This window comes from Chaetodon trifascialis, chromosome 11 (assembly GCF_039877785.1).
Source record: "Chaetodon trifascialis isolate fChaTrf1 chromosome 11, fChaTrf1.hap1, whole genome shotgun sequence".
NCBI classification, from domain to species: domain Eukaryota; kingdom Metazoa; phylum Chordata; class Actinopteri; order Chaetodontiformes; family Chaetodontidae; genus Chaetodon; species Chaetodon trifascialis.
Genome location: NC_092066.1, coordinates 14,532,526 through 14,546,283, shown reverse-complemented (window position 1 = coordinate 14,546,283; position 13,758 = coordinate 14,532,526). Strand labels below are relative to the sequence as shown.

Below are 13,758 nucleotides of genomic sequence, written 5' to 3'. Positions count from 1 at the left end.
GCAGCAATGATGAGGGGGATGGGAGAAAGATAAAGAAGAGGAGGAGATAAGATTAAAGACAAAGGGGAGGCAGCAGAAGGCTTGCGAAGATGAAAAGACGATGGATTTAGCTTCATAATATGAGATGAAAATAAGCAGATATTCAGTGAGACACCTGGGGATGAGCTGCGTTTGAGAGAAGCGAGGAAAGAAATTGAATACACTTACGCTCCTCTGCCTCCTGTGGTCTTGTAATTCCAATAAAAACGAAATAAATTTGAACATATCGTCATTAAGGATATGGTGAAATGAGTTGACAGACCATCATCTTATAGCTCTGAGCAGTATTTAAAGGTTCAGGCGTATCTTCACCCTCTCTGTGAGTTCAGTCCTAACACTTTGGTGACAAAAATATAACAAAGGTGAGAAGAACATGATCATGGCTGACATGATCATAGCTTTCCTTTACTTCTGTCACATTTGTTGGGGCTTGTGGGGAAAAAGCAGCAGATGGTTGAGCTATAGATTCATTGGTCGAACATATACGGTACCAAATCCTTTTACAACCTAAACAAAGCTTAAGCCTGCAACAACCCCCTGGGGACGGTGCAAACACAACACTGACATGTTGTCACCTTTTGAGCTGATGATGATGAACTTGTTAGCAAACAGCTGCTTATTAACACATCTGGCAGTTAAAAGACCAACACTATCAATCAATATATAATGTACAATATAAATGAGCTTCTAAATGCGTTGCTATGTTCACAAGCTTGTTGCTGTTTCAAACTCTCATTTGATACTGATGACACTATGAGAGCAGTGAGACTGACGGGCTGGACAGTTAAGGTGAAGCCGAGTGGAGCTGCAGATCCAGGTGCTAATTCTTTGCAATCACCACTATAAGCGACATCTTTCACATCAACGCTGTCATTTGATGCATTGTTATCGTATCACTTTTAGCCACTTTAAGGTGCATTTCTTGCATACTTGTCCACTTCCACTCAAAAATGAGGTTTGCTTGTTGTCATTTCTCTTGGATGTTTCACTGTGCAGATGCACAGTCTCAGGCAGTGACAGATGTGGGCCTTTACCAGGTATGAGGAGAAGCATGCCATCAAAGTCAGAACATGTTAGCATCTGCTGCTTCAATGTTAACCAGTATTTATCCGTCTCTGTTATCTATTTGGTTCTCTTTCACTTCACAGATATGCTAATTTAAACTGTTTGAGTACCCTTTTAAATATTCAAACAAATTTTCTGGAAAACATTTCTCCAAGGTCTCTTTACTCTATTCAGCAGAGCCAGAAGGACTCCACAGCTGACAATTGATGAGTTACATGATCTGTTTGTACCTGCAGAAAACAGATCTATTTCTGGTGAGAGGGTCAAGCCTCAAGAGTCCAAATCAGCGCCCTCTCCCTGCTTCAACCACTCCTTTAAAGCAGCAAATAGCTGTTACCTTAGCTGTCTGCTCTGGCCCATTAGCTCACAAGAGAGGAGGTCATTTTGGTCACTTGAGATGGAACCAGCATTATGTTGCATGGATCTCCGCCAGTTGAGAAAAATCTGTTTCTTGTGAGTCTTCTGTGTGCCCGCTGTGGGACTGGCATGCGGGAAGATGGAGGATCATAAGGCTCAGCAATCGACCCAGGCCAGCTTTCGGCGGACAGTGAAAGGTTGGGGTAGAGGAGAAAGAGAAAAATAGAGCGCAGCGGAGAAGAGAAAGTGACCAAACTGCAGGATTGATTGATTTGCCGTGTGGAAGAAAGCTGTTTCACAGTCGGCTGGGTCTTATCTATCCAGAAACACCTCACACGCACACACATTGAACGCTCGCTCCTGCAAACACATACATGAACACATGCCAGTGCGCACACACACAAACATGTTTGTTGTCGTGCATGTTGGAGAAATATGACGATTTCTCCATCGTATATAATGAGAGACAAACATGATGTCAACGTCAACTGGAAGGAAGGCAAAATGGGAGCGACCTCCAAAACACTCCTCAACTAGAATGAAAAATTTCAACAGGAGAATGGAGAGCATAACAGAGACCAATAAAAACAAAGCATTTCCTCCTCTTCCTCCATCCCTCTCTCCCTCCTCTCTGACTTTGAAAGGCCTTAATGAGAGAAAAGCGTGTGTATCGATTCGCCTGCATTCTAACACCCTGTGATCGAAGAACAAAAGAGAGGAAAGATCGGGACGATGGCAGACGGGGAGGGCGAGAGCGCGTCCTATCGAGGAAGCTTCCAGACGCTGCAGCTAACCGACGAACAGTGCACCCTGTATTCATAATAGAAAATAATACATTTCAAGCTTTATGGTTCGGGAAGTTTTTGTTTAAGTGCCTGGCTGTTAAACAAAAAAAAGTGAAATGTGTATAGCGCTGACATACATTTGTGCATGTTTACAGCATGTTACTGTTTTTAATGCTTTTAATGATGAAGGAACACTGCAGAAGAGCCAAACGAGCAACACAGAGTCCTTTGGAACAATCTCGTCGCCTTCACTTATTTGCCCTGTTAATTGCCCTATTTTTGCAGTCTCTAGAACTAAAGGCATGACAACAGCAACTATGGCGAGGGTGGACAAAATAACAATCTGCTGTAATAACACTACAATAATTCACACCCACAAGAAACATGTTCAGATTTAGCTGAATGAGAAGTTTGACACTTAGGGAAATATGCATGTTTGCTTTCTAGGGGAGAGACAGATGAGAAGTTCGATACCACACTCATAGGTGTCTGTGAATAATGAGGCTAAAGCCAGCAGCCGGGTTAGCTTAGTATAGCACAAAGACTGGGGGAGATGGAAAAAAAACCTGTGCACCAACACTTCTGAGGTACCACAAGTGTAAAAAAACACTGCCGGGAAGTTACTGTCTTTTGAAAAGCTTGGGGACAAATAGCTGAAACATTGGTATCGGTAGAGGAAACAAGAGGTTGAGCCTTAATATCAACAGCTGTACCAGCATCTAATTTTATATAATTAATAGTTTATAACATCGCAAATTAAAATCTGCTCAAAAGAACTTAGAACGTGAGGGGTGGTGTTGGTGAAGGGGTAGGTGGATTCATGTGAGAGGGCTGTGGGGGTGCGTCTGGCTGAAGAGGTTGGGAACTGAACAGTGATGAGGTGTGATGGGATCAGGAATATAAAAGCAGCCCCGCATGCACAGTCACACACACACTCCTGGGAGATTTGTGTCGTCTACTAACCTTCTTCAAGGGGCGCACGCCACTCCACTTCACTGTGGCCTACATTGATTTCCCATACATCCACTCTAAACATGGATTGTGGCCCTCTTTCTACTCCCTACCATGCTGTGCTCATCTCATGCCACCTGGATGAACAAACAAACGCACAGAGGAGATAAACTGACAGTGAAAACACTGGAAAACATCTTCATAATCATTTATTTCCAAGTGCATGGGTTTTTCTTTTCAGGTTTTCTTGCCACACCTCTGCTCAGCTACACTTTCTCTCTCCCTCATTATCCTCCCTCCTGTCCCTCATCCCCCTCTCCTATATTCTCTTATTCCAATTAATGATCTTCCTCCTTTAGGCATCCGTTGTTTCCATAGGAACAGTGCTCTGTAGTCGATACCAGTCGCCTAGGCAACGGTGAGCTGGGCAGGACATTCCGTATGTGTGTATGTGTGTGCGCGCGTGTGTGTGTGTGACATGTTTACTTGATTTGGGCTTGCCCCCCTTGCAGTGGGGTGGACAAATTCTAAGTTTTCTTCATGTGTGATTAAAACATATTTCATTTCACATCAGGGAGAAATAATACCTTCAGGTTAAAGATATTCAGCCAACCTGCACAGCCATTTCCCTCATTTTCCTCCTCAATTCTGAGGTGTGCGTCGTGCTGTTGGTGTCTAATTCTCCTCCCTTGCTCTTTCTTAACTTTATCCCTCAGTATTGTGCACACATGTGACATTGGATTCAAATGTCTGTCTCACTTTATTGCACACACAAACACACACACACACACACACCACTAAGGGATAGTCCCTGTAGATTATAATCTCTGTCTTGTGTACGGATTATATTGTACATGTGGTGAAAAGTGGGTAAAAAAATCTGGCAGCACATTATTTCCCACAGTAATGCTGCAATCCTGTGCACTGATGACACGACAAAGAGCTACAGGATTGAGAAACAAGCACTAGTGTGTGTGTGTATGTGTGCAAAGTGTGTGTGAATGCATCAAGTGTGCATTAAAGCATGCTGTCACATCTATGAGATTTAGCAATGACTTGATCTGTGTGTGTGTGTGTGTGTGTGTGTGTGTGTGTGTGTGTGTGTGTGTGTGTGTGTGTGTGTGTGTGTATGTGTGAGAGAGAGTGAGTGAGGGAGGGAGATGGACAGTGTGTGCGTAAAAGGGAACAAAGGGATTGCATCTGGCTCCGGGGGCTTCCCTCTTCACAGCTGGGACAAACCTTAACGCTGGATTAACAAAAGTATCTACAGACAGAAAGAGCAAATGCGAGGTGAGCAGTGCAGAGAGGACTCTGAAACTAGGATAGAAGAGGGAACATGTAGAAAACATGGACAAAAAGAGGAACGTAAATGAGAAAACGGCTTTATTGAGTGTGATGACTTGCTACAAATATGTCTTGTGATCCTGAGACCACAGATACAACTGTGTTTGTCTCTTCCCTCCTAAATACTTCATTAAAAAGAGAAGCAGACTACCTTAAGCTCATGATGTGAATGGAAGGACACCAACATACTGCAATATTAGATGTCTATATACACTAAATATGGCATGAAATAAATACATTACACAGCGCATGTATGTGTTGTTTTGGTGGTGGTGTGTGTGTGTGTGCGCATGTGTGTGTGGAGAAGGCCATCTGCCAGTGTGAGTGGTGAGTCTATGTATGACTGAGCACGTGCAGAGAATCTGGCCTGCCCAGTGTGAAAATCTCTGGAGAGCCGGGAGGCCTCGGCACGGCAGTCCATCCCCTGATAAACACATACACGCACAAGCAAACCACACACACATAAAGTATACACAAAAAGAAAAAAAAAAACCACTCACGTAAGGACTCAGGTAGATGTCGATGTGTGAATATACAGATGTTTTGTACACCCACACTGAAGCGCATGGACAAACAAGCGCCATAAAAAATAAAGAAATAAAAAGATGCTCTGCAAGCATACACAACTGCACTCGCACACTCCGTCTTTGATCTCACCCTCGCATCTCTGCACATGCGCAACCAGAATTGCAATCACCCACGCTCCGTCTCCCTCACGTGTGCTCCACTGCTCTACTTTCCCTCTGCTGGAAACGGAGAGAAGAGGGTTCATCGGGCCAGCCCTCACACACACGCACACGCACACGCACACACACACACACACACACACACACACACACACACACACACACACACACACACACACACACACACAAACCATAGAAGAACGCATGCAGAATGCAGAAATATCTACACAAGCATGCATGCTAGGCAATAAACACATGTGTACATACACACATGAGACTGCAGGTATGCAAACTCAAGCACATGCAGGCACACAGGCAAATCCGCAGTTATGGATACGCACACACAAATACATGTACAGTATGTGTGTAAAATATATGCAGGAGGAAAGGGCTCACAAGGCTCGCAGATAAACACAAACACACGAGCAGCAACGTAAAAGACTTCCTATGAACATTAATCAGGTTTTAAAGTTTACTGACTCACTTACTCAATCACTCCGACTGCTGGGACTAACAACTTCTTCCTTTCCAGACTTTCACAGACCTACAGAGGGAGTCAGTTCTATGTTCCCACGGTTCTGTGTTCTCCAGAGTTATACGACATGTAATGGAACATGACGAAGGGTCCTATGTAGTCCAGGTCTACATATGTGCTCTCCCAGCATTCTATGTTCAAAGGGTCCATAAATCAGCTTAGAAATCATACAAAAAACACACTTCTTATATCTCCAGAGCTTGCCTGAGAATCATCCAGTGATGACTGTCTGTGCAAAGTGAACTGCTGCTTAACGTTCAGCATACTATTAATGGTGCCAATCTGCCAAAATGTAAACAGCCCATTCCATTCCAACATTATATGTATTTTATGTTTATATCTACCAAAGCATTACAGGAACTGTGGTTCCAAAACAAAGACAGACAAAGAATATTAATAGAAGTGATGATAGATGGAGTGGTTGTGTCTCATCGAAGATATATCGGTATCACTAAACGTGCTGACTGACAAGCAACAACAAATAACAGGACACAAACGCCTGACATAATTTTAGAAACAGTGCCACCACAATATAACACTGACAAGTTTATTTAACTACTGAAGTCTAACCCAGCCCTTCAAAAATGTTCTTTATAACGTGTGAAGTGTTTTTATGAAAAAATATATAATTTACAGACTTTTTAAACTCTTTTATTTAGAAAATCTCAGTGAATTCCCAGTGTCGTTGGGTTTGAGTTGTTGTGCACCTCTGCCTATTTGCCTTCCTCTGTGTCTGACGACTGAGGTGACACATGATGTTGGGTGCTTAAATTTTGGTATCTAATGAAGCTGATATCAGTTATGTCCAGAAAGTTCAGAGCTTTATGTAGCAAAGCAAATAAACACAAGCGTAAAAGTCACACATGACTTGGAGCCAATTATTTAGATGTATGCTAAATCTGAATCTGCAGCAACTCCAAACTCCAGTCTATGTTAAAAATGTCCTAAATTAAACAGAAGCCCACAAACTGTACTTCATCTCCCCGTCTCTTTTCAAGCCTCACCTTTTCCAAGAGCATGGAACGGGCTGAGGTAGAAAAGGGAGAGTGTGAAAAGTGAGAGGAGAGAGACAATAAAGTGGATTGGTGTAATCCACTTTATCCTGGCACAAAAGGCTCAAACAGCAATGAAAACATGCCAACATCGAGACACAGGAAGACACACGCATGCACACACACACTGAGCGTCCAGCGTTATTTGAGCGCTGCAAGAATACATTTCACGAACTCTGAGAAATGAGACTAAAGCTTATGTGTGTGTGCATGACTGTTATAGCATCTATGTGTGTGCTGTGTGTGTGTCTATGTGTGTCCTAAGATGAATGTTCCCCTGGGGCTGTCTTCCCGGCAGGCGTCCAAGCTTCCTGGTAATGGAGCAGGGGAAAACTCTCCACAGCAAGAGCCAGGGACAGCCAATCAATGTCAGTGAGTGTCTCAGGATGATGTCATGACATGAGCCTCTCCACGATGACGGGTGGGTGGGTACACAGTCTTATGTTTTCCAGTATCTTAGCCCAGCAGAGGCGGGGATTCACCCAATCTTCAACTCCTCGCACATTCAAAAGACGCTCGGTGAAAAGAACAGAAGGAGGCTGCGCATTTTCTGAGACATAATGCAAAAAGAAGCTGTGTGATGGTGTAAGACCATCAGCACAGCCTTGCAGCTCTTCGAATGATTTACAGACTGTGAGATAACAGCAATCTCACAAGCTTGTTGCATGTCACACTGTCTGAGATGGGCCTAATAAAGTCTAGGTCACACTCTGCGTCAGACAGGTCATCAACTCCCGTCATCCGTCTTTGTCTTGAAATGTAGCGCAACATCAAACAAGCTTTGGCTGTGCAACATTTCTTTCAGTTGAAAATTCGCAAAAGAGGAGAAAAAAAAAAGATTGAGGTCGACCAAGAAAAAGAGGGTGACATGAAGTGTCAATTCTGCAAAGTGAGTTTGACTTCAGTATCATTTTTAGGCCAGACGGAGCAAAAACACACACAGTATGTGCAGAATGCATCCAGGCAGGTTCTGCTGAGTTACGCTGGTTTCTGAATCGTTCCCACGTCTCTCTGTCTCTGATGCACTAATTCATCTGTGTTATTCATTGTCATAAAGCTTACGTTGCTACTGCCAAGTTTTTAAAAGGGAATTCTTTAAAAACAGAAATGTGGATAGTTTAGATTTTAGAAGTACGTGTGAATTATACATCATTTAAAAAAACTAAAAAACTGACACACTAGTACAAGTTGAAGTTTAAAAGGTCCTCTGCTGTAGCTCAGTAAGATTGTAAAATGATTTGCATTCAAATGTTTATATTTTGAATTCTTAATTTAAAGAAAATCCCAAATCCCAGGTGGTTGCCCTCTCTGAAGTTTAATGCCTAGTGAAATTGTCCTCTCAGGGTTTCTTCTCAATGCAAAAACTGATCCAAAACCTCACACTTTCTTTGAAAAGTGAAGGTAGATCTGGATCAAAATATGTGAATGTGAGCAAACACAGATGTGACTAATAAACCAAACAGAGGCACTATTCATGCTTGTCCTACACCTGTTCCTCGCCTGCTACGCCGAGTCAAAATAACAGCAGCATGTGTTGACACACCATGTTGTTTTGTTAAGCTGGATCCTTTCAGACAAGAGCAAACGACATGATTTAAAGCCTCACTACGGCCCTGAGTTGGTCCTGACAAATGACTGTGAAGGCAGGGGTCGGTGGACGGTCGGCAGCCGTTGAGCTGCAGTGAGCAGGATTCACATTTCTTGCCACCAAACGGAAACTTTACAGTGAAAGTTTTGATGACTTTAAACACCAACTTACAGGTGTTGATCTCACTAATATACTGACACCACGTAGAATTGCATCTGCTTGCTCTGCGTCTCCGTACATCAGTAAAGCACAGATTTGTATTTACTTCTACAACAGCGCTGAAAAACACTGTTTGAGATGACTAAAAAAACTAGCTCTTACCTCCTTGAACAAGCCCAAGGACTAGTTTGCCTCTTTAAACAGGACTAAAGGTTAGCAATTAAAAGTGTTAGTCTGAGATGATATCCAACGAAAGAGTCTCCATAGCAACAGTAAGAGTGATTCACAGAGCATGTCAGGGTGTGAAATAAATTTCACACCTCAGTGCACCACGGCCTCGACTGTGAGGCTGTGTGTGTGTGTGTGTGTGTGTGTGTGTGCATGTTCGCAGCAGAAATATAGCTGTATTTGTTGTTACGCTGATTGTGCCGTGATACAGTCTGTGTGTCCTGGTACATCTTAGCTGTTTGTTCTCTGCAGGGTCTTTCTTATCTTCACATGCTCAAACACGTATTTTGGCATCGATTGTTCATTAGTTTATTTGTTTGCTTTTTTTTTGACTCATCATGATTGCTTTTGTTGGGAAACACTCTGAAAGCAGATTTTAGATGAATTTTGCTCCTCTTTTTTCCCCTTCCCTCCTTTCTCTCTCTCATTTGCTACCTTCTTCCCTTCGGTCCCACTCTGCTGCACTGCTCGTTAGCTTTCTGTCATTCTCGCTTTTTGTCTCTTTTTCTTTCTCCTGTGCTGTCATGCAGTTTCCCCCTTTCCCTCCCTCCCTCTTTCTCCTTTTCCCTCTTTAGCTGTGTGTACATTCAGCAGAGGATTCTTCAGGGATCTCCTCCTCCTTCACTACATCTTCCTGCTTCTTCAGAGCTGTTCCTTCCTTTCCTTCTCGCCTTGCTCTTCTCTCTCCATCTGTCCCTGCTTAGTGAGAATGTTTTCTTGTAAGAAATGAAACTAGGATATGAACCCACCTCCCACATTCCTGCAAAACACACATACATACATACACGAACATAAGCTGGAATCGTGACTGCTGTACCCGTACAAGCCACAGTGAGAGAGCAGAAATATACCAGCGCAGAGGACTATCGACTTCTCTGTGATTACACACACACATCAGTATTTGCACACATGAAGATGCACGACGCTCAGAGTGCAGCAGAAAGACAACATGAACACAGTCACACGTTCCCATCTCCACGCAGCCCTGAGCACGGAGCAGGTGAGAGAAATGAAAGTGGAAATGAGGGGAAAAACGGAGTGAGAGGCAGAAGTGAGAAGAAGAGATGGTGCGAAGGGAAGCAGGTGACGCCGAGTGAGAAGATCTCGACTCTCTTACTGTAATGGCTCTCAAACAGGGCTGCTTCGTGAGTTCAGCTTCACTTCTTTTGAAGGAAAGTCAAATCCTCCCATCTGTCCCCCAAACACACTCACTGATCCTTCTGTAATACTTCCTTCTGCTAGAGGAAAACACCCAGCACGCTGTCTGTTTTCCTCATGCATGTGTGCATGTGTGCGTATGTGTGTGTGTGTGTGCATTGCTATTGTCAGACGCTGTCCTTAAAAACTTGGCCCATATACAGCACAGTATATGCCTTTGTTTACTTCCTAAGTCAATCTTGTCCTTAGTTAAGCTCGCAGCATTAAAATAAGAGTTGATCTGGGGTGAAGGAAAGATCCTGTAAATACTTCAGTCTGATAAAATTTTTCAGGCATCCTGCAAATTGTTCTGTAAAATGACACCTATTTTACCTAACACCTGCACAGAGCTCCACCAAGCAGGGCTGTCACGTTTTCAAAAAGTCAAGTTCAAACAAGCACAAAGTAATTCGAGCTGCAACTGACTCCAAAATACAGATGGCGAGGCTCTCAAATGTCCGGCCACTTCGAGGGGTGAATTCATTTCCTTCGGTAAATACTGACCGTCTCCAACTCTAACAATGATACTGATAGTTTGTATGCACGTGCAAATAATACAAGCAACAAGGAAGGAGACAGCTTGGCTGTAGTGAGTCCAAAGTGCATAAAGGCGTTAGCCATGCTAACTCCTGTAGTTTATGCTATGAGCCAACACATTTTTCTGTCCCACCTGAAGTTTGCTTCAGCACAGAAGTTCATTTCGTCTGCAGTTATCCGGTCTGACCGTTAGTATGTTCATTCATGGTGCCTACACTGCCTCACTCCTGTTCCAGGCAGCATTTTACAAGGCAGCAAACACTGCATTCAGGGAACGTAGGAGCACTGACAAACACATTGAATGCACTTCCATCTTCACAAATGCATTGTTTCCATCCATGTTTGCTTGCTTGCAGTCTTCTGCCTTGCCTTATTTGCATATTATTATGTTTCGTTCCACGTTACCACCACCTGTGGATCAGAGTGAAACCAGTAGCAAATTTTCAGGTAACTTTCTTAGCACTAATTCACTACATTTCTTTACGACGAATCCAAATCATTGGCACAAACACTATGCTGGTAGCCCACTGACTGCAGTGTTTTCAGAGCAACTGAAAAGCACCATAATATTTTCATTTCCTAAGTGGATAATTTGTAAAAAATTGCATTAACATTAGTTGCACTTACTCCCCTCTATCTGCTTCCATTATAAAATGATTCACACAACCTGACATTTCCCATTGTTGCATTTACTGTAATTACATACTGAGTCTCTCTATTGAGGCTAAAGTATACCTGTAACTCCAAGCCAGACTTTGAATTCTAACTCATTATGACGCACTGCTCCAAAGGTTGCAGTGAGTACATCATGAGCAATTCTTCCCCATTCACAGCTCGGGAGTCACCTACTCCAGTTGATAGCGGCGCTCTCTTGTCTTAGTGAGTCAAGGTCAAGCATGGCTAATGGCCAAAATATTGTCATTGTCACACTGACACAATGGTGGTTAGTGCTACAGCCAGCAGCTGAAGGGCACTCGACGTCATGCAAGTCAACTGATTGACTGTGGGATGGAGTGGAAATGTAAAGTGCCACTATCACCGATTTCCACTGTCAGAGAGAAATCATTTACTGACTGTGGCACCGCATTCAAATCATCATATAGTAGGCGTATAAAGACTTTTGTGGTTTGTACAATACTGACAGGCAGAGAACAGATCAGCAAATCTGGACCCATCTACGGTATATATTATTGGAGTCTATCACTACTACGCCAGAAAACAGTGTTCCAAAAGAAAAACATCTTCCATCTGCTGTCGTATAGACGTGCATCAGGATATGTTTGCTAGGAGAGGAGCTACTCTTTATTTTGTTTTTAAGCAGAGGTTGTCTCAAATACTGTTAAGAAGAACTAGTGAACGTCTGGAGGACATAGTGACTGATCTTTGCAGAAGCTTTGAACATATTGCTACAGCAAATTAAAGGTGTTTAATCACTTTTCTAAACTACAGACGTTGGAACTTGAACAAAATTGGATCACATTAACAGCAGGTACTTGTTTTCTCACAGGCTGAACTGGCTCAGACCCATTAAACTAAACCAAATCACAGACCTGAATGTGAACGGGCCTGAGAGCTAATGGGCTGGTTTAAGAAATTCCATTTGCGGTCAGTTGCAGTCTCAGTTTTTAGATGAATGAAGACCTCCAGCTGGAGTCAGCAGTAACGCTCAATCAAAGGCCTGTTTTTTTCTGCATTGTTCATAGCAGCACTTTACAGGCATGGTGGAAATGCAGGCCTACATGTTCAGTATGCTTTGTTCCAGAATTTTATCAGGATGCAGATTTTTTAGAATCAAAGTACCTTTGTTGACACAAATCTGCTCTGGTCAAATATGTTAAATTACATTATTATTTATCTCTTTTTGAGCATATGATCATCTGAAGAAAGAGGTGTTGCTTGCAGTCATTTCTGCATGTCGTTTCGGTGGTTTGCGGCTCTGTAACATCGTTCTTGGATGTTTAGTCATAACTTTAGAGTTTTCTCACCTGAATGCTGCTCTGTATTCCGATTTAGGGGTGAATCCCTGCATGTCTGATTCGGCCACTTGTTGAACAACTTGCGTAGTTTTCATTGCTTACACATCATAAAGTTCTGCGACGATGAACTGTAAGGTGTCATTTTCAGCACTGAACCTAACTGAAAAAAGTGCTGCGAAAGTTGATCTATGAACTTACTGTAATAATGGTATCTGAAGGCTGGATTTCGATATTTAGCTGTGACAGTTGAGGTGTTGTGGCACGCTTCTGCTAAAAATCACAGCATCCTAAATGTATGTTTTGTGGAAGATTGAATCAGTTTTGGTGAGAAATTCTGGTAAAACTTCAGATCGCACTTCAAGAAATGGTCAACCCATGTCAGGATTCAGATTTTTAACAATACCTCTGTGAGCGTCTTGTGGATGAAACAGGCGGTCTGAGGGGACATCTCCCAAGGCGACTTCTCTTCCACCATGATGGCGTCCAGCGTGGCCTTCTCGAGGATGACATCGAAGGACGCATCTGGGAAGGAGAGCTGGCGAATATCCATCTCGTGCCAGGTCATACCCGGGCAGTCGCTGTGCCTCTCACTCATTGTACTGATGCACACGGAGGAGTAGTCTATGTTGGCGATGGAGCGGTATCCGGCGCTGTACATGTCGGCACTCATGCTACTGTTTCCACAACCTGGTGGGAAAGAAAAGAGAACGAAGGAAAACTGAGACATGTTGGGAGAGGAAAGAAGGCTGTGAAAAGAGGAGAGCTGAATAAAAAGGAGAGGAGGAATAAGAGGGAGGACTGAAATGTCCCTGATGACTCAAATCCCCAATATGCTTTTCAGCATGAGTAAGTGATGGTGTGATCAATACAGCAACAACATGTGCGTTCCTGCCACGACAACAAAGGCTGCTGTGACTGAGATCGCCTCTCCTGTGACTGAAGCAGAGACGGAAGCCTCCCACTCCAGAGAGACCATAAGGGGCTGAAATAAAGTGTGTTCAGGGGCAGCTGCCTATGCTGACATGACCTCAGGCTGCACGAAATCCGTCACAAGCAACAAGATTTCAACGTGTAGCTTTTCACAGGGTGACAGATGGATGAAAGCCAGGGAGGGAAACAAAGCGGCACAAAAGAAAAGTTAACAGAGCGTCTTATGATGAAAATAATCTACTGGATGCAGCATCTCACCTTTTGGATCAGATGACTCATAGATCGTGCCGATGGGAGGAGGAGGAGGAGGAGGAGGAGGTGTGGGTGGG

General features: G+C 43.3%; 1 protein-coding gene across 1 annotated transcript in view; it reads right to left on the bottom strand.

Moving 5' to 3' along the window:
• The window catches only part of ece2a (endothelin converting enzyme 2a), a 70,702-nt gene that overhangs the window by 23,473 nt on the left and 33,471 nt on the right, over nt 1–13,758 (bottom strand). The window contains exon 2 of the mRNA XM_070974554.1: nt 12,903–13,186. Coding sequence (XP_070830655.1) covers nt 12,903–13,186 — 284 coding nt within the window. The remainder of the gene's footprint in view (nt 1–12,902; nt 13,187–13,758) is intronic.